The sequence below is a fragment of the Pan troglodytes genome, chromosome 5 (assembly GCF_028858775.2).
Source record: "Pan troglodytes isolate AG18354 chromosome 5, NHGRI_mPanTro3-v2.0_pri, whole genome shotgun sequence".
NCBI classification, from domain to species: Eukaryota; Metazoa; Chordata; class Mammalia; order Primates; family Hominidae; genus Pan; species Pan troglodytes.
Window position 1 is genome coordinate 156304244 of NC_072403.2, and position 26221 is coordinate 156330464.

The following is a 26221-nucleotide window of genomic DNA, read 5'->3' on the forward strand; positions in this document are numbered from 1 at the left end:
CTCCCTTTTGTAAAACCATCAGATCTCGTGAGACTTATTCACTATAATGAGAACAGCATGGGAAAGATCTGCCCCCATGCTTCAATTACCTCCCACCAAGTTCCTCTCAAAAAATGTGAGAACTGTGGTAGTTATAATGCAAGATGAGATTTGGATGGAGACACAGGCAAACCATATCACACAGGAACTGATCTTATTAAGTGATCCACTGACTTCTTCTCAGAAGCACTTGAGGAGCTTGTTAAAATGTAGATTCCTAGGCTCTACCCACTACCTAAATCTAGGTGAGGGAGGGATGCAGTGAATTTGCAATGTAAGAAAAATCATGTGCATAGTAAAGTTTGAGAATTTCACCTAGTAGGATTCAATATCTCAGTGTTTTCGGTAGATTAATATGTGAATTTCAACAACAGTTTTGGAAACCTCCCAAAATTGCTTCTTTTTGCAGAAAGGCAATAGTGTATCTTTACAAGTCTTTAACGAATAAATTTATTGGTATTTCATTTGAACAATACTTGGATTTTCTGGTAAGACGTTGCCAATTTATTTAAATATGATGCCTCATTAAGTGAGGCAATCCAAACTGTAATTTCATCACGTGAGGTCCTTTTGCTTTTGTGATATTTAAAGTCAGCCAGAGGTTCTAAGACTTGTATGCAGTAGTTAGTTATTATAACCTGAGAGCTAAGTATTCATGCCTTGACTATTTAGCAGTAAGGAATCTGAGATTCAGAGAGGTTAAGTAGTCCTCCTGAGATTTAAATAGACAATGAGTTATCATGCTGAGACTGGAAATCTATCTTCTGGCTCTTAAGTTTTCTCCCCCTTTGTACTATGAAAAGCTTATTCTCATATTAAGTATCAAAATAGTATAATATGAATTAAATAATTCTTGTTCACATGTATATAGTACAAAAATAAATTTTAACATTTGTTAATCATTATTTATAAAATTGTAATAAAATGATTTTGGGAGAAAATAATCATGAAGAGTGATTTTTTATAATTAATAAAATTTATTTAGTATTGCTGATACTAGTAAGATTCTATTGCTAATTTATGTAACTTATGGGGAATTTTTTTATGGATCACATAATGTAAACAGAACAAATCATTTGATTTTTTTATTGTCTCATAAAAATTCTCTTATTCAAAACAGGTTTTATAAGTTAAACATTTTTCATAATTTTGGTACCACAGATGAAAATTTTATTGGCATGTAAAAGAGAGTTAAGGAATATAACAGACATGCTGGTTTTTTTAGCTAAAAATTTGAAAAATTTGAAGCACAAAAAGTAGATATGTTTGTTTTATTTTTTAATAATATGTAAAAATGTCATATTCTCATAAAAACCACAATGAAATAGAAAGAGCAGGTTTGGAGTCAAAGATTCAGAGGATACAGTTCTATTGTTAGTTTCTAGCTATGTGAAATCATTTGTTCAATTCTATGGAAATTAGTTTTTCTGATTCATACATTTCTAGGCCTAGTCTGTGTTATTTTAAAGCAATTTTTATAAAAATACTTTTTATAAGTTGTTATTCTATAATAAAGAACAATGGAAATCATGAATTTCTTCAAGGATTGTGATAACTCTCTCTTAAGGCTGTGTTGACAAAGGATGGTTTCTCCTTTTTCTAGAAACTTGGTGAGCGCTGGACAGCAGTATGCCGTTGGACTGAAGAACGCTGGAATAGGTTACAAGAAATCAATATATTGTGGCAGGAATTATTGGAAGAACAGGTATGAAACTGTTTTCCATAAGGGGCAAAATAAATGGTGAAAAGTAACCCATCTTTTATTGTGACGTTAGAATAAAGTTGCCTTGTTTACTTTTCCTTGAAAGGAAAATATATAAATAATTATTTTAAAGATCAAATTTCTATCCAGTTTATAACTGATTATGAAGCTTATTCACAGAGGTTGTGTCATTTGGCTCCATTAATTTGACCTGTTTTCATTACTTGGAATGTTAGTACTTAGAAGATATGCTATTTTCATGATTTGTTTGACATCATAGTTATTAGTGGATTTGTGTTGGGTGATGTATTTGAATTTGTATCAACACAATGCCTAGCATATAATTTGTGCTCAGTAAATAATGAGTAATGAATCCACTCAACACACTGTGAACTTTAATTCCCTAGATTTTTTCTTGATTTTTAACAAGTATTGAAATTAATGAGAAAATATTATTTAGTCACACCTTTGATTTAACACTGGATTAATTGCATATTTTTTCCACTAAGTGTTATCACAGCAAATGAATCTGTTGTACAAAGCTGCCACCTTAATTTTTCAATAGGACTGGTGGCTCTTTGCCCGTTCTCTGTCTTTCCAGAAAAGCAACCATTGAAACAAAATACAAATAAACAAAACTTTTCTCCCCAAATGCCAAACAGTTGTGGTTTAAAAAAATAAGTAGATACTGGCCGGGCAGGGTGGCTCACGCCTGTAATCCCAGCACTTTGGGAGGCTGAGGCAGGTGGATCACTTGAAGTCAGGAGTTCAAGACTAGCCCGGCCAACATAGTGAAACCCCGTCTCCACTAAAAATATGAAAATAAGCCAGGTGTGGCGGTGGGTGCTTGTAATCCCAGCTACTCAGGAGGCTGAGGCAGGAGAATCGCTGGAACCCAGGAGGCGGAGGTTGCAGTGAGCCGAGACTGTGCCACTGCACTCCAGCCTGGGAGACAAGAGCGAGACTCCCTCTCAAAAAAAAAAAAAAAAAAAAAAAAAAGCAAATACTCTATTCCCACATCTCTCAGTGTCCATTTTGATTCTTTTAAATGCATTTATTTCATTTCCATCTATAAGAAGCAACTATATTCTCTTCAGGGGAAAAAACTCAAGTGTGTGATGTTTTGTGGCTTACTAAATATGGTGGCAGATAGTTGCAGAATTTGTCCAAATATAAATTGTTAATGACTACTCCCCCCCTCCCCCCCCCCCCGCAATCTGTGGTCAGATTTTTCTTATTAGGAATCACAAAAGGGACCTGATTCTGATTTATGAAATGTTTACATTTCATGTTACAAATATTTACATTTCACTTTATAAATATTTGTGTTTATTGTGAACCTTGTATTTAGGCCAAAAAGTCTCAGAATACTTAAAATTTTACTTCAATAATGACAGTAGAAAGGCCGGGCGCGGTGGATCACGCTTGTAATCCCAGCACTTTGGGAGGCCGAGGCGGGCAGATCACTTGAGGTCAGACCAACATGGTGAAACCTGTCTCTACTAAAAATACAAAAAATTAGCCAGGCCTGTAGTGGGCACCTGTAATCCCAGCCACTCAGGAGGCTATGGAGGCAGGAGAATTGATTGAACCCAGGAAGCAGAGGTTGCAGTGATCCGAGATGGCACCACTGCACTCCAGTCTGGGTGACAGAGTGAGACTCTGTCTCAAAAAATAAAAATAATAGTAATAGTAATAATTGCAGTAGAAGACATCGATTGCTAGAGAAAACCATTGTGTTACTCTTCTATCCAGTAAAGTAGTTGCAAATTTGGAAATAATTTTAATTTGATGATAAAAAACAGTTTAAAAATAGAGTGCTAGTATTTCAGTCACTTGTACCACTTTAGGTTTTAAACTGACCTTTCATCGTGTTCTATAATGATCTGACATTTTAACTATACCTTTTGTGTGTGTGTGTGTACTATCTACATGTTCTGTCTTATGGCATCATTATTTATGTGCATATCTTACCAGCCTCACTAGACTGAGGACAGTATCCATTGGGGGGTGAAATATAGAGGCAAGGAATAGTTGTTAAATATTTAATTCATAAATAAAATTGCTGAGAAAGAATTGATTCCGTTGCAAATACAGAACCAAGTTTTTTTCCTCCCTACTAAATAGAAAAGGGTTTCCACCCTAAATGCTACATTTTGGGAAAAATTATCACAATGTAGCTACGGTTGTTTTCCATCCCTTCTTCAGGATTATCTCTCTACATGACTGAATATCCTCTGCTTAGAAAACACGCATTGTTGTCCAATGAAGTTGAAAAATCTTTATATGGGCTTTGGGTGCTCTTCAGACTCCCTCCTTTAATCATAATTGCTGTTGAACCTTGAATGCTAGTGTGGATTTCCTACATGATGCCATGGAAAACACTGGTTTTGGGGTGTGGACCCTGGACCCAGCTCTGCCATTAACTATCCAAGTGATCTGGGACATGTAACTTGACTTCTCTTTCCTTCCTTTCTAAAATGAGGGGCTGGGACAAGACAATCTCCGAGCTTACTTCTGCCTCTAGGAAGTTGTAATGTAATTCCTTTGGAGACTTGCATAGTTGGATTTTCCCTTTTCCCTCCACCTATCTCCTTGAGAATTAGGTTTAGTTCCCTAGGTATGAGGCTAATGTCTGATTGTTCTGTTACAAATCTGAGAAGGATAATATTTTAAAGAAAGGTATCTTTCTGGGTCATTTGTGCCTCAGACTTAGGTGTTTGAAGGCCTTCTTATCCCCATGTAAGGGTGAAGCCTCTAATAAAATAAAAGTTAGAAATTTGGATGCATGATTTAATTGAATTACCAAATGATTTTGCAGATAAAGTTCAACTTTTGTTATTACTTGTAGTGCTTGTTGAAAGCTTGGTTAACCGAAAAAGAAGAGGCTTTAAATAAAGTCCAGACAAGCAACTTCAAAGACCAAAAGGAACTAAGTGTCAGTGTTCGACGTCTGGCTGTAAGTGATGGGGTTGTCAGCATCTGTGTTGTAAGCCTATGATATCTTAATGTTTTATAGCTAATGGTTAGTACAATTTAGTGAATGCAGATTACAGCTCATTACCTAGCATTAGACTGCTGCCCTGTAACAATCTGGAACCACGAGTCTTACCTTTTAGCATAGTGAACTGCAAAGCATGTACATTTTACTATAAAAGATACATGTTTAAAATTTTTGGCTGGGGAACAGAAAGATAAAGTCCTGTTAAAAAGAGTCATCTAATAAATATCTGAAATACTAGATTTTGAAGGAAGACATGGAAATGAAGCGTCAAACATTGGATCAGCTGAGTGAGATTGGCCAGGATGTGGGACAATTACTTGATAATTCCAAGGCATCTAAGAAGATCAACAGTGACTCAGAGGAACTGACTCAAAGATGGGATTCTTTGGTTCAGAGACTAGAAGATTCCTCCAACCAGGTACTTTTTGATTTGGATCGTATGTTGTGCCATGAAGTAAACATTTAAAATTTAAATGTTCAGGTTAGTTTTAATTTGTATGAAATAAACTAAAAAGTTGTTTCCTTACATCTGATGAAAAATTGACATGTGAAAATCGCCTTCAGTTTTCTAAAGTAAGTTTTAATAGATTCTCTTAATATCCTATAATTTAATTCATAGTAACTGATTATACTTAGCCAATAAATAATCTTAACATCTTAAATCTTAAGTAATCTTATTAATCTTAAAAATATTTTAATGAATTAGTCAAACATAAAACATTGGTTTGTAGACAGATATTCTTAGCAGCATTATTTATAATAGCCAAAAAGTGGAACAACTCAAATATCCATACACAGATGAATGGATAAACAAAATGTGGTATATGCATACAATATTATCTGATAATACAAAAGAACGAAGTATTGACACATGCTACAACATAGATGAACCTTGAAAACACTATGCTAAGTATAAGAAGCCAATCGCAAGATTATATATGCTATGATTCCATTCATAGGAAATGTCCACAAGGGGAAAATCCACAGAGATAGAAAGTAAATGTGTGGTTGCCGCTGGTGGGAGTGGGGAATGGGGAGTGTTGGTTTATGGCTATGGGATTTCTTTTTGGGGTGATAAAATGTTCTGGAGACAGACTGTGAGGATGATTATACACCTGTATAAATGTGCTAATAACCATTAAATTGTATATTTCAAAGAAATAATTTTATAGCCTGTGAATTATATCTCAATGAAGCTGTTACAAAAATTGAAATTTTGGATGGCTTTTATTTCAGGTGACTCAGGCTGTAGCAAAGCTGGGGATGTCTCAGATTCCTCAGAAGGACCTTTTGGAGACTGTTCGTGTAAGAGAACAAGCAATTACAAAAAAATCTAAGCAGGAACTGCCTCCTCCTCCTCCCCCAAAGAAGAGACAGATCCATGTGGATATTGAAGCTAAGAAAAAGTGAGAAGAGATAGAGAAATTGTTCAAATCCAATATTGCACATACTATATTTTCTACTTGGTGCCTATTTTGTACTAATCATTAATCATAGGCAAATCTAGACATAGTAATTATTATTATTATTATGAAAAGTCAACTACTGAACCACTCACTGCCCCTGTCTTCTGAATATTCTACTTGGCACTAGCTAAGCATCTAAATTTTCTTGGATGATTTTATTTATCCTGTGTTCAATTGGGAGAACTTTGTGATCGAACGTTTCTTTCTTCCTTTCCCGTTATTCTCCTTGGAAGGATATGATTGTCCATGACTGTCTTTTTATTCTTTCTTTCACTGTCACAACTCGACAGTGACCTCCTCAGTCTTTGAATATAGCTTCCCCAGTTTTTATTGTCAGAAAGTGCAGGGGATCCTTAACCATTCCTATTAACATGGTTTCCAGACCCTTTTATATCTTCTGTCTGCTCTAGAAACCACTATTGGTTTGCCTTAAAATGGACTACCCCAATAATCGAGGGCCTTAAATGACTGCTTAATGCAGTGCCTAGTTTAAAATATATGCTTAAAAAATGGCAGCTCATTTCCACTTCTCTTCCCCTGGTGCTGCTGTGGTGGTGGTTTTTGCCAGCTTGAGGTACAGTGGGACAGTCATTTCCTAGAATGTAGATACCTGTTCCTGTGACCTGCGATCATTGCATCACTCTTGCCCGTATTGAGAGCAGATGCTGACTGAGTCTCCAAGCTCATTGGAAACGTGCGATTTTTAGATGGCCGTCTCTTCTCTGAAATATTAAATAGAAAGCTGCTGTTAAGATGACAGGAGGAACATATCCCTGTTTGAGCAATACCTTGACCCCAGATATTTATCTAGAGCATCACAAAATCCCTCACATTTTACAGGGAAAATCTACCTTGATGAAAAGATAAAATATTCATAGTTCACCAGAAACACTTTAAGCAAAGTTTCTCACAAGAATCAGCAGTAACGACTTGTGCCACTGCTTAATGTATCGAGAAGCTCTGTGGGGAGGGTACTAGTTAAGAAGACAGTCTTGGTTTGAATCCCAGCCTCACCCTTTGTTAGCTTTGTGACATGGGACAGTTACTGAAAACCTCTGTGAGCGCAGTACCTTCATCTCTAAAGGGGATAATAATAGTGTATACTTCTTAGGGTGCTGGTGAGGATTCCTTGAGTTAATAATAGACATAAAACACTTAGAAAGGGGCCAGGTAGAAGGCCAGCAATCAGTGATTGTGGCTCCTCTTGTTCCTCCTTGCTGTGGTTTTGACCAACCTTCTCAACACCTCTCAAACCTGTCCTTTCGTCTTCCTTCCCACTGTTACTATCTTAGTTGTGACTCCCGTTGCTTTCACAGCCTGTTCTCGACTCTTGTCTCTCTCTAATGCCTTCTCGGTGAACACTAAAGGATAAATAGAATCATGTCAGTTCCATGCATAGAACTCTCCCTTGGCTCTCAACTGCCTTTGGGTTAAGTCCAAACTCCTTAATATGTCCTGCAGGGCCTTCCTGTAGCTGGTCCATGTGATTCTTGGCCACGTCATCAATTGTCCCTCCCTTGTGAGTTCAGTACTCATTATTCCAGACACGCCTAACTAATACTTGCAGTTTGCAAAATGTGATCTTCCCTTTCTTTGCTTTCCCTTGGCAAGGGAAACTCCTCAGTGTAATGCTGTTGTTCTCCTCTAGGAAGCCATCCATGCCCCAATTGGATTAGAAGCCACTCCTGTGAATTCCTGGAATTAGCACCTAGCAAATTCTTTTGTTATTGCCTGTTACTTTCCATTGCTTACTAGACTAGAAGCTCCTTGGGAGCTGAGATTTGTATCTGGTTCACTTTCATATCAAGAGCCCAGCCCAATGCCTGACATTTAGTAAGGCTCAATCATTACATATTGAACAAAAGAAGATGTTAACTTTAGTAATGTCTGTACTTGTTCTTTGCTGATTATCTAACCAACTCTGGTTTTTATTATCTATAAGCATTTATAAAAATACAAGTGATTCCTTATAAAGGTGAAAATTGTTTTAGTATGTAAAGTTTTAAAAATTTTTCTTTAAGGCCAAGCATGGTGGGTCATGACTGTAATCACAGCACTTTGGGAGGCCAAGGCGGGCAGATCACAAGGTCAGCCTGGCCAACATGGTGAAACTCTGTCTCTACTAAAAATAACAAAAATTAGCTGGGTGTGGTGGTGGGTACCTATAATCCTAGCTACTCGGGAGGCTGAGGCAGGAGAATCCTTTGAACCTGGAGGCGGAGGTTGCAGTGAGCCGAGATCGTGCCATTGCACTCAAGCCTGGGCGACAGGGCGAGACTCCATCTCGAAACAACGACAACAACAACAACAAATTATTTAATTATTTTCTTCAATTATTTATTAACCCTATAATATTATTACTCTTTTCATACTTTTAATTGTAAATATATGATCTCATTTTGCATGGTTACCCTATTTCTGGGTTGCTATTTTGGGGGGAGTGATAGACATATTCCTGATGAGCATTTGAGTTGCTCTTTCTGGAGTCAAGTAAAACAGTAGAAGGAAACATGACAAATGATCACCTCTGAATCTTGAAACAGGTTTGATGCTATAAGTGCAGAGCTGTTGAACTGGATTTTGAAATCGAAAACTGCCATTCAGACCACAGAGATAAAAGAGTATATGAAGATGCAAGACACTTCTGAAATGAAAAAGAAGTTGAAGGTAAAAAACATAAACCACATATATCCTAGTGCATAAAATAGTTCATCATGCTGGATTTTCTGCTGGCATAAAGACATTATGGAATTCAAAAGCCTCCTGTAAAATAAATGTAGGCAGAAGGTAGCTTTTAGTACATTGTAGTGAATTTTGAATCCATTCATGCTAGCTGTCATCAGATCCCTATTTGGAGGACGGTTTTTTTTTCATCTTTGTCAGTCACTGAGATGTACAGTGAGGAATACTTCTTATGGTGATCCAGTTAGTGGTACTACTTTTTAGTTAGTTTAGATCACCCTTAATCTGGTATCTAATAATTTATGACTCTATATTAACATTATGCTGAAGATGTTTTGCCTTCGGAATACAACAAACTATTTTAAATCACAAAGTGTCTTCAATATATTTTCTTTAGAGTTTTAAAAAATAAATACAATGAAAAGGTGTGGGATCTTAGCCCTGCAGCTTTCCATGCTTATGTGTGTTTCTGAAGAATGTGATGGGAGCTTGCAGATATTTTTTGTCCTTGGTGCTCATACGTCTGTCTCCTACACATTACTGCATTAACTATTTGGGCACCTGGTGTAAGTCTGCAATGGTTTTTGTATCAGCAGTGGAGTTTTATTTTAAAGAGTTTGGAGGGTATTTTAAAAACAAGATGTGCATAAATATCTAAGGTTTAAGTTGGAAAGTGGTGGGTGAAATGGGAATTGAGATGAGGCTGGGATTGTTGGTGTCTTCCCTACAATCGCAAAATCCAGAGGGTGAGGTGGTCTGAGCTCGAACTTGCAAGAGGGCTTAGGGCACACCAAGCACAGGGAGCTGTTTTCTTTGTCCACAGTGACCCTCCATTAAGCCCACCTTTCTGTGTGGTTGATATGTCCCCACTCCAGGAGGCTTCCCTTAGCCTCACTAGAAAGAGTTCAGTGATTAATCTTTTGACTTCATGTGGCTTTGGCCATATCTCCATGAAAGCCCTTCTTGCATTTATGCTGTTGTTTGTTTATATGTATGCCTGTGAGGGCTTAGAAATTGAAGATAATTTTCCATTGCACCTTTTTTTTCAGCACTTGGTAAAGCTCTTGTGGCTCATGGAAGTGGAGTGTGATGATTGTGGGTGGGCAGGGGGAATGGGGAAGTTGGTTTAGCTGGGAGCACCTTTATCAGAGCCTTCTCTGCACAGAGAGTTGGGAAAGCCAGAAGTGGGGCCTGTGTTACATCATTTCATATGCTTCTCACAGTTCTGAAAGATGGATAGATTATTTTAATGATCACTGACCACTCAATTCTCAAAGACATTCAGGTGGCAGAAAATTTAGTAGTAACAGTGATCTTCATGGAACAAGTCCCACAAAATATTGATAAGTTGAAGTCTATCCTGTGACCCAGGAACAATTTTACTGGCAGAAAATGTTACTATATTTGGGGGGATAAAGTATGCAAGGCGTGATTGGCGTTCTTTTATGTTTCATTTAATATTTATCTAGAAGTTCATTTATTTTGTTTCAGACAAGTAGTAATAGATGCCAAAGATTTTGAAAAAAATATATAAAACAAAGAAAACGTCAGCATTACTCTAATCCCTTATTTTTCTTGCAAACTGAGGAAATATTAACTTATTATTATTATTATTATTATTATTTTAATAATAAGGAGTATCTCGTTCCAACAGATGAATTACCTGGGTGGAGAATCTATAGTCTAGTCTCCTGCCATCTTAAGAGGTAGCAAAAAATCAACTTGTAAAAAGTAGATAATTGCCTTTTTCTCCAGTTCGATGGTGACTTTTACATTGATCCTTAGTTAGACAAAATAAATTGTGTTTCTTAGAATCTCTTGCTAATATTCCTTGATCTTTGACTATAAGAAGGTTGTTCTACCTAGTCACAGTAAACTTTGTGAAAATCAAAGTAGGATAGCTGAATTTATTTGAGAGCACTTACATGTAAACAATTTAGAATTGGGATTCTTCTCTGGATTATCTGGTTGAAGTAATGTGGGTTGCTCAGAAGTTTTGATTGTGTTATGATGGATACTATTTGAATAGTTAATATATAAATATCAGTTGGGGATGGAGGAATGAGAGAAAACTCAAATACCGAGTTGTGTGCACATATACTTGTGTTTTTGTGTGTATACATGATTTTACTTGCTTCATTCTTACTAGTTCTGGAAAGAATTTTGTCTTGGGAGTATCAAACTATAGAGATAAAAAAATAATGAAATTAAGAGCCATTCTTCAACATAAAGAACAAAATGCGGGTTGGGCTTGCCATGGCTCACGCTTATAATTCCAGCACAAGGCAGGAGGATTGCTTGAGCCCAGGAGTTTGAGACCAGCCTGGGCACCATAGGGAGACCCCCGTGTCTACAAAAAGTAAAAAAAAAAAAAAAAACCAATTTGTGGGGCGTGAGCTTGCGCTTGTAACTCCAACTACTCGGGAGGCTGAGATGGGAGGATCCCTTGAGCCCAGGAGGTTGAGGCTGCAGTGAGCCATGATTGTGCCACTGCACCCCAGCCTGGGTGACAGAGTGACAACCTGCCTCAAAGAAAAAAAAAAAAAGAACAAAATGCTTTGGTTTGGGTTCTAAAGCATATTTACTATTTTCATTATTTAAAAATTATGTATGAAATATGATTGTGCTTGAAGTTTGCATTGAACCCTAGACTTAGTATAACCCAAACAAATAATACTGAGCCTCAAAATATTTCTATCCATTTTTCCTCTTTTCTTTCTTTTGAGATGGGAGTTTTGCTCTGTTGCCCAGGCTGGAGTGCAGTGGTGCGATCTCGGCTCCCTGCAACCTCTGCCTCCCGGGTTCAAGCAATTCTCATGCCTAAGCCTCCTGAGCAGCTGGGATTATAGGCACACGCCACCACGCTTGGCTAATTTTTGTATTTTTAGTAGAGATGGGGTTTCACCATATTGGCCAGACTGGTCTCAAACTCTTGACCTCTAGTGATCCACCCCCCTGAGCCTTCCAAAGTGTTGGGATTACAGGTGTGAGCCACCATGCCCAGCCTATCCTTTTTTCTTGTTAGTTAATTTTTGTTCAACAACTTCTGTCATAACACATTCAATTCTTTTGACTCAAACCATTATTTTTATGGCATGGCGCACTCAGGGTATGTATGTGAATAGGTATCCTGGATCTAAAACATAATTTTAATTATTTCCTTCTAATAGGAGCTTATAATTATCAGGTGCATTTTTTTTCTTATAAAAGAAACCAATGCTTTTTAGTTGCTATGATTACGTTTGAATTTACCTTTTCAGATTTAAAAAGAATGTAGGAGGGACATTCAACTTAAACATTTAAAACAGCAACATTATATTGAGAAGAAAGTTTGCAATATTCTTATGTTCGGACTTCATTTGCAGGCATTAGAAAAAGAACAGAGAGAAAGAATCCCCAGAGCAGATGAATTAAACCAAACTGGACAAATCCTTGTGGAGCAAATGGGAAAAGGTAAGATCCTTGATTTTTTCCCCCATATTTTTCAGATGGTGGCATCGAATAATATTACAGTTTGCCCTATTAAATATTTTGCTTTAATACTCGAATCCTCTTTTGGCTAGATAAATGGTTTTCAAAAATGTTTTTAGGCAGCAGAATCTTTAAAAATGAAATTTTATTCTGAAGCTGATTGTAAAAAAACAGATAAAGCAAAGTTGTTCTGATTTTATATGGGGTCGGGGCTGCATACCCTGATTAGCAGAACAGTTAAAACCCACTAGCATAGTATATTTTAAAACTGTATCCTTTGGGTTTATATATTGGGAATTTGTTTGCAGGGTGGTAGCAAAAGAAAACTTTACTTGGCAACATTTGGGAAACAAAGTTACGTTAAATTCATTAAGGGTATTTGATTTTTGATAACTTTTAATGCATTATATTTATTTACTACAGTATTTTTAAAGTTAAGTTTGATAAGGTGTTACTTATATATGAAATTTTTAAATGCTCCCAAGCCTTTTTTTTTTTTTTTGCTGTAGCTCCCAGTGACTCAGAATAAGCTAAAGATTAATATTCTTGGTGTGCAGTTTTGCATGTGAATCTCTCTTTGTTCTAGAGAAATGTTGAAAGATATTTCTTGCACTCCATGTACGTTGGTCTAATAATGGTAAGCACTTTGGAAGGCTGCTGTAGCTCTCCTTGACACCTGTACAGATACCTATACAGAATTAGGAATATTAGTTTGACAAGAATCTTAAAAGCAGTAGCATTTAATTTTTTATTGTTTGACTTTTTGTTATGGAAAATATAACTGTATAAAAGCAAATAGAATACTATAATGAACTTCCTTGTATCAGTTACCTAGTTCAATAATTGACAATATTCTGCCATTCTTGAATTATCTATACCTTTACTCGTTCCTCAGCCTCTCAATTATTACTATTTTTACAGTTTTCTTGGAAGTAAAATTTACTTACATTGAAATACATGACTCAGCTGTGCTGTTTTGACAAATAGATACACCTGTGTAACCTACACACACACATCACTGTAGAAAATTTCCATCTTTCCAGAAATTTCTCTTTTGGGTTAGTCACCTTCCTCCCTCCAGAAAACAACTGTTCATGTTGTTTTGACCTTAGATTATTTTGCCTCCAGCCTTTAGCAAATATGTTTATTTATTTAGTATGTATACTAGATATGTGTATACACACACACACACACAAATACACAGAAACATATATACACACACAAACATATATAGATATGTACACATACAAAATATGGAATGTATACCATGTGGACAGTGTATGTCCATTTATTTTGAAATTATGCAAATGTATTATCAATCCATATATTATTAATAAAGGTTAATTTCTTTCTTTAAATAAATTAAATAGAATAGTATTTAATATTTTCTTTCAAAATCCATTCTAGCAGATTGTCTTAGTTGTCCTGCCTGTGGGCATCCCACTTGGAGGTTACTCTTTCCAGTATTTACTTGAAGAGATCCAGAGACACAAACAGATGATAACTTCCCTTGAGATGCTGGTTCATTCAATAATTATAATGCACTGGATGTTGAATTTATTTCCTTTACAAGCATAGATTTTTTACTTCTACCTCAGCATTGTACCTGGTGACTTTGACTTTATCTGATGTGAATATGGGATAATTTCTTGAATCTGTGTGCTGAATTTACTCCCATTTCTGTCAGGTTTTCAGCAGTGTGGCAGAATTATGAAGATGGGGGAGACTTGATGTAGATGAGAAGTTGGTGCGAGGTGATGTTATAGTGAGAATAACAGTGATTGGGGGAATGGGGGAACTTGGATTCTCCTGTCCTTTTCTAGTTCTTATCCTTGGGAAAGTCTTGGAACCCTTGTTTCTTTGCCTTGGTGTCTGGAAAATGAGGGAGTTTATTAGCTGACTCTTAGCTGTTAGTTTATCAGGTGACTATTAGTTTATTAGCTGACTATAGGCTTTGGTCCATAAAATTCTACTGTAAATGGGTCCTAAATAGACACATTCTGGACATTGAGTTCACATGAAAGTGCTACTTGCAAAAGGCCAAAGGCAACACTGGAGAATAGTTGACATGGGGCTTTTGTCACCTAATGTATACTTGCCCAATTTCATAGGAAACCTTTTATAGTTTGTATTATCATTTTTTTTCAAGCATTGGTGGAATTAGAAATGCATTCATTAGAGGACCCTAATTCTTTTTTGTTTTAAAGATGCATCTATTAAAAATTTTTTTTTAGGACAACAGTGGGAAGCTGAGAAATGGGGGAGCTGAACTGAATAAAGTCTGTGTGTTCCAGTTCAGTTAGGGAGGCATGTCAAATTCTTCAGTAAAATCCATGTTTGAATAATCACGTCACTGTTTTTCTGAAACCAGTTCCATCAAAAAGCCCACCATAGCCAATTCTGATAGGTCTTTCCTGCCTAATGCATTTTACGTAAGTTTTGAGGTATCTCATAGAGCATAGAAACAGTTTTAGAAAATAAAATAGCGTGAGGCCGGGTGCAGTGGCTCACACCTGTAATCCCAGAACTTTGGGAGGCTGAGGTGGGTGGATCACGAGGTCAGGAGATCAACACCATCCTGGGCAACGTGGTGAAACCTCGTCTCTACTAAAAATACAAAAATTAGCTGGGCATGGTGGCACATGCCTGTAATCTCAGTTACTCAGGAGGTTAAGGCAGGAGAATCCCTTGAACCAGGGAGTCGGATGTTGCAGTGAGCTGAGATTGCACCACTACACTCCAGCCTGGTGACAGAGCAAGACTCTGTCTCAAAATAATAATAATAATAATAATAATAATAATAATAGTAATAAAATAAAAATAATAAATAAAATAGTGTGTTTCATTTGACTTTCATAGCTGATATACTTGGTTTTCTTCGTTTAGCTTATCTTGTTCCTAGAGATCTTCATCTAGTAAAATACAGTAGAGTAGTTGGGCATCTGGATAATGTGGCTTTATGAATCAATGCCCATTGTGGTTGCCTAAGCATATAAGCCCAGGAAGTTTGGTGAAGGTCCTATGTTTTGTAAACATTTCCCTTGATTCCAATAGTGATAGACTGAGAAGTGTAAAGTCAAGTGAGACTGAGTGGCAGGAATGTGTTCTATGTTCTCCCTTTTAGACAATTAATAAAGTGATCTTCTGTTGATTTTGCCTTTTGACTAGTCACCTTCTAAGAACTCTGTGTTTTATAGAAATAGAAAATTTTAAACTCTGGATCTCTGGGAGAAAAACAACTATTTTTCCATTTGACCCAGCCATCCCATTACTGGGTATATACCCAAATGACTATAAATCATGCTGCTATAAAGACACATGCACACATATGTTTATTGCGGCATTATTCACAATAGCAAAGACTTGGAACCAACCCAAATGTCCAACAATGATAGACTGGATTAAGAAAATGTGGCACATATACACCATGGAATACTATGCAGCCATAAAAAATGATGAGTTCATGTCCTTTGTAGGGACATGGATGAAATTGGAAATCATCATTCTCAGTAAACTATTGCAAGAACAAAAAACCAAACACCGCATATTCTCACTCATAGGTGGGAATTGAACAATGAGATCACATGGACACAGGAAGGGGAATATCACACTCTGGGGACTGTGGTGGGGTGGGGGCAGGGGGGAGGGATAGCGTTGGGAGATATACCTAATGCTAGATGATGAGTTAGTGGGTGCAGTGCACCAGCATGGCACATGTATACATATGTAACTAACCTGCACAATGTGCACATGTACCCTAAAACTTAAAGTATAATAAAAAAAATAATAAAAAAGTTACAGCTTAAAAAAAAAAATAAATAAATAAAACAACTATTTTTAAAGACAATGTGCAGTTTTCCTTTTATAAGATGTAAATTGTGTTTGAATCATTACCGGGCATCACTGTAACCAGCAATATCTCAGGATTAGAGAAAGGGAGATTCAGATGTTTAAAATTGGTTTAAAGAGGCAAAATGAATGGCTTGTAAGACATTGTCAGTGAAAAAATAACTGAAGTTGTTTTAACCGCCCTTGTTCTTGAAGTGAGCACCTCTTTCCAGTTTTCTAGATGAGTAGTGGTAATTTTCCATCTCAGAAATTTTATTTACCTACTTAATTTTCTTCCTTGATTAGTATGAATTGTCCAACATAAAGATGATGTGGCTGGTGTTACTATTCCTTTGCCTGCCTAGAATAGAAATGACGGGGCAGGGGCACGACCCATATCTCCATTGTTCATATTGTTAGGAAAATGGTGATTTGTTTTGTATGCTCTCCCCATTAACAGGGATAATGCAGCATGGCTTGTGGTGTGAATGCTTTGCTTATGTCTCATATTCTCTTACCTGAGAGATGGTGGTGAACAGTGAACTTCTGCAATTGACATAGGTGACACATTCAAATGACAGCATGATATGCCCTCATTTATGATTTTCAGTAGACACAGTGTATTATAAAAATTTTCAAAGTTGCATTGTCTGTGGATCATACATGACTTTTTGTTTTTATGCCTTTGTTTTTTAGTTCAAGCTCTCATTATCCTGGATTTTGATCATATATGTTTATAAAGCAGGATTGTTTTATTGCTTTCCTACTCAATAAAAATGTGAAGCCATCCTTTTGGTATGCATGTTCTCCTCCGAATAGAAAGATTCCTTTGAAGATTTCCCATACTGTTTCATAGTCATTTTAGAGGATTTGAAGGTATTTTAGATTAAGGGAAGGACTATGATAAAACCTATTATTATATATGACTTTATTATTTTTAGGAACATTCTCTACTTTTCAAAAATATCGGACAAATAAAATGATAAGATTTCAGTAATAAAAATGGTGGCATTGTTTTCCCTGATGTGTTTCTAAAGTAGATCATCTTATTGCTGCCTCAGTCTTTTGGTATTTGCTTATTTATGTGCAAGGTCTCCAGTGGGCTTGCTGATGCTTCTAGAGCCTGGCTGCTGGCTTAATATTCCTGCACTCACCAGGTTGCTTCCCAGCATAAGGCATCCTCGCCATTCATTTTTTAATTTATATGACACTGTGCTTTGGTCACCAAGACCTGAGCTGCCTCCTAGTTTTTCTAGCCAGCTTTCTTTTTTTCTTAGGACAAAGGGTCTTCTTTCTGAAGTCGGGCCTAGACAGATCAAGGTAGTTGATCTTATTTCACTGGTTCAGGTGATAAACTAGCAGAGTAGAAGCATGGCATGGATGGAAACATATATTATCTAGAAAAGGCAGTGGCTGAAGTTCTACTGATGTGCCTGAATCGTTATTTTAAAATGTCTTTCTTCTTTGTTCAAGGAATTGAAATAAACATCATTATTTTTAAGTGCATCATTATAAATTTTTGTTGTTGTATTAAAAGGGACTTAAGAAAGTGATCATTATGTGTGACATTGCCTCACTATTCTGAGTGTTAGAATGTTCAGAATAAATTCAAGACACATTTTGTAATATATAGACTGTTTGCTTGTTTTTCATGTCTGCATAGAAGGCCTTCCTACTGAAGAAATAAAAAATGTTCTGGAGAAGGTTTCATCAGAATGGAAGAATGTATCTCAACATTTGGAAGATACAGAAAGAAAGATTCAGCTACAGGAAGATATAAATGCTTATTTCAAGCAGCTTGATGAGCTTGAAAAGGTCCTCAAGACAAAGGAGGAGTGGGTAAAACACACTTCCATTTCTGAATCTTCCCGGCAGTCCTTGCCAAGCTTGAAGGATTCCTGTCAGGTAAGGAGCCAACGGTCTGGAAAGTGGAGGAATTCTATGTGCAGTTCCAGAGTTAAGGAGGGCTTCTCGTATCATGAACTTTAAGTTAATGCTGCCCTGATTAACTTCCTGTGAGGATGTTCATCTTCAGTGAGTTGTGTGACCGTATTTTCTCTTCCTTAGCGGGAATTGACAAATCTTCTTGGCCTTCACCCCAAAATTGAAATGGCTCGTGCAAGCTGCTCGGCCCTGATGTCTCAGCCTTCTGCCCCAGATTTTGTCCAGCGGGGCTTCGATAGCTTTCTGGGCCGCTACCAAGCTGTACAAGAGGCTGTAGAGGATCGTCAACAACATCTAGAGAATGGTAAACCCAACAATTTTAATATCTCCTGTCTCAGTTTGCCTTAATGTAAACATGACTTCCAACATTTAGAACTTGAGTACACTTGCTTGCTTTGCACCAACCTTCTCCATTTTCCTTTGTGCCTGTATTGTTCAAAGTCTTAAAGTCTTCTGTATTCAGATTCTTTTCCAGATTCACACCTTTTTGTAAACATACAAGCAAGTTTCACATTCTCTAAAATTGTGTCAGTAGGATATAATAATAATTTTTTTTTTTTGTAGCAACAGGGTCTCACTCTGTCACCCAGGCTGGAGAGCAGTGGTGCAATCATAGCTGCAGTCTTGACCTCCTGGGTTTCAGTGGTCCTTCTGCCTCAGCCTACTGAGTAGCTGGGACTACAGGCATGCACCACCATGCCTGGCTGGTTTTTTATTTTTAGTAGATCCAGGGTCTAGCTATGTTGCCCACGCTGGTCTAGAACTCCTGGGCTCAAGTGATCTTCCCACCTCAGCCTCCCAAAATAACAGGTGTAAGCCATTATAACAGGTGTTATAACAGCCTCCCAAAATAACAGGTGTTAGGCAAAATAACAGATGTTAGCCTCCCAAAATACCAGGGATAACAGGTGTCAGCCATTGTACCTGACCTGGATATAATGATTTTTAAAGAGTTTTTTTTTTTTTTTTTTTTGAGAAACAGGTGCAATTTCTTCCTTTGGTTGAGGAGGCCACTTAATATCATTGCTAGGAGGATTAAAATGAATGATCCCTTACTTCTGTTTCCGCAAAATAGTTAAAGTTTTAGCAGTCTCATGCTGTCTTTTAAAAGAAATCATATTCCACTATCAGATTCAGAAAAATTTTAGAGTTCTTACTTTTGGAATACACTTGGTTTTGGAAGGTTCACTGTTAAAGATTTTGAAAGCTCATCCCTCCTACGTTACACTATTTACTTCCTAGCTGCCATTTGAGTTAGGAACTGTGTTGCATTGTGCATTATTGTGTGAAATGCATTGAGCATTGTGTGAAATGCTCCACATGTAACCCAGCCTAACTTCAGCAATTGTAGATTGTGTGATGACTGGAAGTGTCTGTATGTGTGCATGCTAGGCAAATGTGTCGTGTTGCCTTTCTTCTGAAAGTGCATCTGGACAGCATGTCTTTGTTCCTTGAATTCAGTTATGTGAAATATGTCTTTGAGGGTACCTCTTTCTCCACTTATTGGTACAAGCTGTGCTTTCACTTTTGACAAGGATCAGTAGGCTGTTTAACTTTTGCTGCTAGTTGGTTTCACCTCTTTGTGCTTCAAGAGAACTCACTTCCTTTCCACGCAAGTGTTACTTCTACGATATTTTTACATTAGTGACTGAGGTAGACACTGTTCCAGCTGGCTGTTCAGTCATTATTTCTCAGGGTACCTGGGCAGCATGGTGGCAGTATTTCCATATAATCTCCTCCACTCTGGACCTGGGTTTGTCTACACGGTGGAGCTTACAGCAAGACTGGTTGAAGGGATCTTTGTTTTCTTTTATTCTTTGTGTAGCTGTTAAGGAAGAGGAGATTATATGGAACAAAAGGGACATTGTTGTTCCATCTTCAGAGAGACATTTCATCATGAAGAAATGAAGAAAAATTATAGTGGGTTAGTTAATATTTGAAACGTCAACATCCGCAGGAATGAAGTCACTGTCTGACTCTCAGAAATGCCAATGGAATGATCTATGTTGTTAATTAACAGAGACCCTTTTACATTTTAATCATGGGGTCTCCTTTGCCATGTATTGGAATTCATTTAGGATAATGGTCTATGTAATAATATTGGTTCCTAATATGATTTTCTCAAACTAAATATTTTTAAATAAACAGAACTGAAGGGCCAACCTGGACATGCATATCTGGAAACATTGAAAACACTGAAAGATGTGCTAAATGATTCAGAAAATAAGGCCCAGGCGTCTCTGAATGTCCTTAATGATCTTGCCAAGGTGGAGAAGGCCCTGCAAGAAAAAAAGGTAACATATATTTTCCATGTTAGAACTCTAGCGCTTCTTCTAATATCTCCTCTTACATATTTTGAAATGTTTTTTCAGAGATTAAAAAAAAAGTTGGTCAGTTTTGTTCATCATTGGTACAAAAATGTGTTTATGATTTGAGGGTTAGTTTGACCTCACATAAAAGAAAATACAGTTATTAAATATTTTTCATAGAAGAAAAGCATATTTTCTCCTTCTGCTGTGATTAGCTTAAAATTCTCAACCTGTTCATAAAATCTGCTAAAATATCTTTATGAAATGAGGACTATCAGTTGACGTGTTGATGTATACTTTTTTCTGCATCGAATAGGAATGTTTCCGAGGTCATTTAGTTGAGTAGCCTTATGGCTCTGTGCTATTAGATGAAAAGGAGAGCAGCCATTGAGCACTGCACACTTGGCCCACACTGGGTTTGCTGTTCCCTTGATTTTTAGGGTTGAGAATACACTGTATTGCCCACACACAACTCATGAAGAAAAAGCTTTAATTTTTATGATTATGCCTATTTTTTTCATGAGTTTTTCATGTTTTGTTTTGTTTTGTTTTTTGATTTCCAACTTTTATTTTAAGTTCAGAGGTACTTGTGCAGGATGTGCAGGTTTGTTAAATGGGTAAACGTGTGTCATGGTAGTTTGCTGCACTACGTATTAAGCCCAGCATCCATTAGCTCTTCTTCCTGATGCTTTCCCTCCCACCATGCCCCACCCTCCAACAGACCCCAGTGTGTGTTTTTCCCCACCATGTGTCCGTATGTTCTCATTATTCAGCTCCCACTTATAAGTGAGAATATGCGGTATTTTTTTTTGTTGTTTCTGAATTAGTTTGCCGAGGATAATGGCTTCCAGCTCCATCCATATCCCTGCACAGGACATGATCTTGTTCCTTTTTATGGCTGCATAGTATTCCATGGTTGATATGTACCACATTTTCTTTAAGTAGTCTATCGTTGATGGGCATTTGGGTTGATTCCTTGTCCTTGCTATTGTGAATTGTGCTGCAATGAACATAGTGTGCATATATCTTTATAACAGAATGATTTGTATTCCTTTGGGTATATACCCAGTGAGATTGCTGGGTCAAATGGTATTTCTGGTTTTAGGTCTTTGAGGAATCACCACACTGTATTCCACAGTGGTTGAACTATTTCACACTCCCACCCACTGTTCTTTTTAGATAAAAATGCTTTCTAATGCATTTTAAAGTGACTTTTGACTTTATATAGCCCATTTTACTATATCTGTGCAGACACATTTTTGTGCATATTTTTAATCTTTTAAAACTTTTTCCAGACCCTTGATGAAATCCTTGAGAATCAGAAACCTGCATTACATAAACTTGCAGAAGAAACAAAGGCTCTGGAGAAAAATGTTCATCCTGATGTAGAAAAATTATATAAGCAAGAATTTGATGATGTGCAAGGAAAGTGGAACAAGCTAAAGGTCTTGGTTTCCAAAGATCTGCATTTGCTTGAGGAAATTGCTCTCAAACTCAGAGCTTTTGAGGTAAATCCAGAGGCCACTGGGAGTTTAAGTTTATTGCGGGGTAAATAGTAATTATCTTATAAGATTCACATATTTATTATTTAAATATTTTACATTCTTTCTAGATCCCCATTTATTATGTATTTAAGTTGGGACTTATCAAAGATGTACTTTTAATGTGCTAGAGAGCACATTTATTTCCTTTTGCCTGGAAGCAAAGTCAAAAGTAGAGTAAACTGGACCTTGAAGATAAGAGAAAATTGCTTAAAAATGGTCAAAATAATGTTTCAGGCATGGAGGGCCTGTGTGAAATACAGACTGTTGATTAGATTATAGTAGTGACTTGGTTGGGTTGGTAGAAATAGCCCAGGTAGTAGTAAATTGCTGAATACACGAAACTACTTTTTGCAGGTTTTTGACATTTGAAGTCAAAAGTCAGAGATAGGCCATTGACAGTGTCAGAGTGGGAAGGCAGATCGTTCCAGGGACATGAAAATTCAGAAACAGGATCCTTCACTACACCTGAAAATGTTGACAGATGCAGCAGTGATAAAGTTTAAGAGGAAAGGATAAATGTGAGGACGTATAAGGAGAGAGTCAATGTCAATAGAAGTCAGTGTCAGATTTTAACATTCTGCCTGTGAGAAAGATGGAGAAGCAGAGTTTCCAGGTCACCTGGTATTTTAATAGGAAAGTTCTGGGTGGAGAATGAACCAATCACACTCTCTCCCCACAAGGCTTCCTATCCTCCAGTGACTCCTTACCTTGGTCTTTTTTTTTTTTCCCCATCAGTCAGGGATCTTTGTCTTTTTAAAATTTCTTATTCACCGATGTATGCCAAGATGTACTCCTAACTAGAGCAATGCCTGGCACAGAGAAGGCATCCAATCAATATTTTTCAATGAATGAAATGAAATTAGCAATAGGAGATTTAGACTTGGATATATCTCTGTATATCTATCTATCTACATATATAGATAGATAGATTCTCTTGGAAGCTAAATCCAAATATGTGTAGATATATATCTATATATATAGAGAGATGTCTCTGTATATATGCATATACATCTATATTTATATAGAGAGAATCTAAATCCGAATCTATATATATTTAGATGTAGATCCAAATATATGTAGATACAATATATATATCTACATATATTTGGATCTACATCTAAATATTATATCTACATATATTTGGATCTAGATCTAAATATATATAGATTTGGATTTAGATGCTAAGCAAATTTGCATAAGGAATGTTGCCCCCAAAAAGTGAAAAGATTGAAAGCGAAGACAAAAATTAATGAAAATGTATGTTTTGAAAATCAAAGTTAGAGAACACGTGGTAGAAGAGGAGCTGGAAGACCTCACAGATTAGTGTGGAAGGGATCCAGCCAGATTCTCTGAGTGGACCACTGAATTTGGAGGGGCGTTCTTTGACTGAGGAACTAATGGGTAGTTCCAATGAATGATCAGCAGAAGATACAGATGGAGGGGTTGTGTGTGTGTGTGGGTAGTTGTGTGTGATGGTAGTGACAGGAGGTAGTTTTTCTCTAGGTGTAAGTGCAGTTCTAGATGGAGATCTCATTCAAATAAACCAGTAATTATGGAGAGAAATGTGTTTTGTGTGGCTTAGTGTTTTTGACTCATTTACTTTTTTTTTTTGAGATGGAGTCTTGCTCTGTTGCCCCAGGCTGGAGTGCCATGGTGCAATCTTGGCTTACTGCAACTTCAGCCTCCCGGGTTCAAGCAGTTCTCCTGCCTCAGCCTCCCGAGTAACTGGGACTACAGGCACATGCCACTACGCCCGGCTAAGGTTTTATTTTTAGTAGAGATGAGGTTTCACCATGTTGGCCAGGCTGGTCTCAAACTCCTGACCTCAGGTGATCCACCCTCCTCGGCCTCCCAAAATGCTAGGATTACAGACGTGCGCCACCATGCCTGGCCCATTTTACTTTGTGATGGTCCCACTTCTCGTTGTGTATTATGAGTTGCAATTGTTCCCGGCTTTCAAAATGAGCATTGGCCTTTTCTATAATTCTAAAGTTTTTGGTTATGGTCCCAGCATTGTATTATCAGTGATTCTCAACCGGGGTGATTTTACCCTCCAGAGGATACTTGTTAATTTCTGGAAACATTTCTGTTGTCAGAACTGTGGGAGAAGACTTCCAGTGGGTAGAGGCCAGGGATGCAGCTAAGCATCCCACCATGTACAGGGCAGCCTCACAACAAAATAATCATCTGGCTCCAAATGTCAGTAGTGCCAAAGTTTAGCAATGCCAGATGAAACATTCCCCATCTTTTCAAAAGATCATCCCTTTGTTTTCAGATTTAAGTCCAAAGTATAAATGGAGATTAACCTCAGAGTTAGTCTTCTTTTGACTCTTAAAAGTATATCTTAGGGTTAGCTAAATGTATACTACTATTTCAATATGGAGCTTAAAGAGAATAAATATTCTCCCAAAATACAAAAGAGGCCTGTGGTTATAGTAATCCAGCTTTAAGCTTTGGTGCGTTGTTGCTATTAATGTAGCAAATCCAGGCACTAAAAGTGGTCACTTGGAAATATTTATTTCCATTAAAAATATCCAACATCAAGGGTGTGTGTCTGGATATGTAAGTGTTTGTTGTTACAGTAGCAGATTTTTAATGTCCAGTAATTTTTTTATTTGCTTCTTGTGTACTAACTGCAAGATTGTGGTTAAGGAATACAGTGTCTATATTTCTTAATTGTATAACTCCTTCATTGAAATACATGTTTTATCTTAAATTCAAAAGAAAACTCCTTTTTTTTGCTTTGTAGGAATTGCTGGTTACTTAACTACTCATGATTTACTTGGGAAAACTTTAAATTCCACACCCTCAAATTATTAGATAATTATAATAAATATTTATTTGCAGATTATCATTGTTTTCCCTTTTTCAGTGACCTGATATATGATTTTTTAGGCATTTAATTATTTTTGTCTTTAAGGCATGAAGCACAGTAGGTTTTAGATTCAATGCCAATTCATAATAATGTTTCGTAGGAACAAAATAGTTAACTCGTTTATTTTTAAAATGCATTTTTCATTACATGAGTAGTACTTGAAGCCTACACATTGTGAAGAAATTGAATACCACAGAAATACTTACAGTGAACATTTAGAGTTCCTTTTCTTCCCCAATGCCATTTTCTTTCCTGGGGGCAGCTAATATCAACAGTGGATCCTTGTACATACAAGTTAGACAAGAAAAATTGACAAATATTGCTAATTCTAATCATTTTTCCCCACACTGTGGAAAGAAATGATATTGGAACTCTGTGAAGGACATTTAAATCCATAGTCCAGATAGAGTTTGGAAGTGAATCCCACTACTTAATAACATCTTTCATTGATACAGCACATTTAAACTTTGAAAGTGTTTTCATGGCCATGTGCTTGCTTTTTTCTGCTATCCTTCAATATTTGTAAGAGGCTGTTAGTTGTGTGCGAATTTCAGTTTTCTGTTATTTGTTGGCATTGCAGTGTTTTTCCTCATTTGCCTGCATTTCCTTTGTCTCCATAGCTGGTTCCTTTTGTGCATGTAGAGATTGGACCTACATATTTTTATTCATTGTGTTATGCCCAAATACATTCTTAAATGCTTTTTATTTGTGCCATGCCAAAGCAATAACCTCCATTCCTGTACTTACGAGGTAAAATATTCATTGTTACTTTTTACAAACTACTATACCCCTTCCAGGTGACAAAACATTTGAAAATACATGAAATGGGTATTTCTTTTTTCCATTATTGATTTTACTGACTGGATTTTCATGTGAATCATGGGGATAACATATTATAAAATCCTAAGAGGCTGCTTATATATCTCTCCTCACCAGTAGTAATATCTTTGGATTTAGGGGCTGCAAAGTATTTCATATTACGTACTTCCTTTTCCTTATTCAAGAGCTCCTGCCCTATGTATAACTGGGAAATGAAAGATGTCCCCAAGGCACACACAAAACTGTCTTCCATTTTCCAGCGCTCCTGCCTTTTCAGGCTCCTCCTCCAGGCCCTTCCTTCTGGGTTCAGGCTCTCATGCAATCTCTTTCCCTGAAAATTTCATTACCCTTTAAATCTGATTCCCACTTCCTGTCTCTTCTCTCTGGAATTCATCTTTCACACCAATACCAGAGTTGTACTTCTGAAAGGATCTGGTTGTCTTCACCATTAATACAAATTAATACAAAGTGCCATTAATACAAAATGTCCCTTTCTTGCCCTGAAGCCCTCCCTGCATCTCCACTGTGAGCTGAGTCA

At 36.9% G+C, this 26221-nt stretch overlaps 1 protein-coding gene across 7 annotated transcripts in view; it reads left to right on the top strand.

The window, feature by feature from the left end:
• The window catches only part of UTRN (utrophin), a 568196-nt gene that overhangs the window by 155978 nt on the left and 385997 nt on the right, over nt 1–26221 (top strand). For 6 of the 7 annotated variants that reach the window (XM_009452168.4, XM_001172875.8, XM_009452171.5 and 3 more), the window contains 10 exons: nt 1643–1744; nt 4593–4700; nt 4984–5163; nt 5982–6151; nt 8755–8878; nt 12259–12346; nt 17856–18097; nt 18260–18440; nt 20285–20430; nt 21741–21953. In XM_009452168.4, the coding sequence (XP_009450443.2) occupies nt 1643–1744; nt 4593–4700; nt 4984–5163; nt 5982–6151; nt 8755–8878; nt 12259–12346; nt 17856–18097; nt 18260–18440; nt 20285–20430; nt 21741–21953 (1554 nt within the window). The remainder of the gene's footprint in view (nt 1–1642; nt 1745–4592; nt 4701–4983; nt 5164–5981; nt 6152–8754; nt 8879–12258; nt 12347–17855; nt 18098–18259; nt 18441–20284; nt 20431–21740; nt 21954–26221) is intronic. The other variant, XM_009452167.5, reaches the window with a different exon arrangement.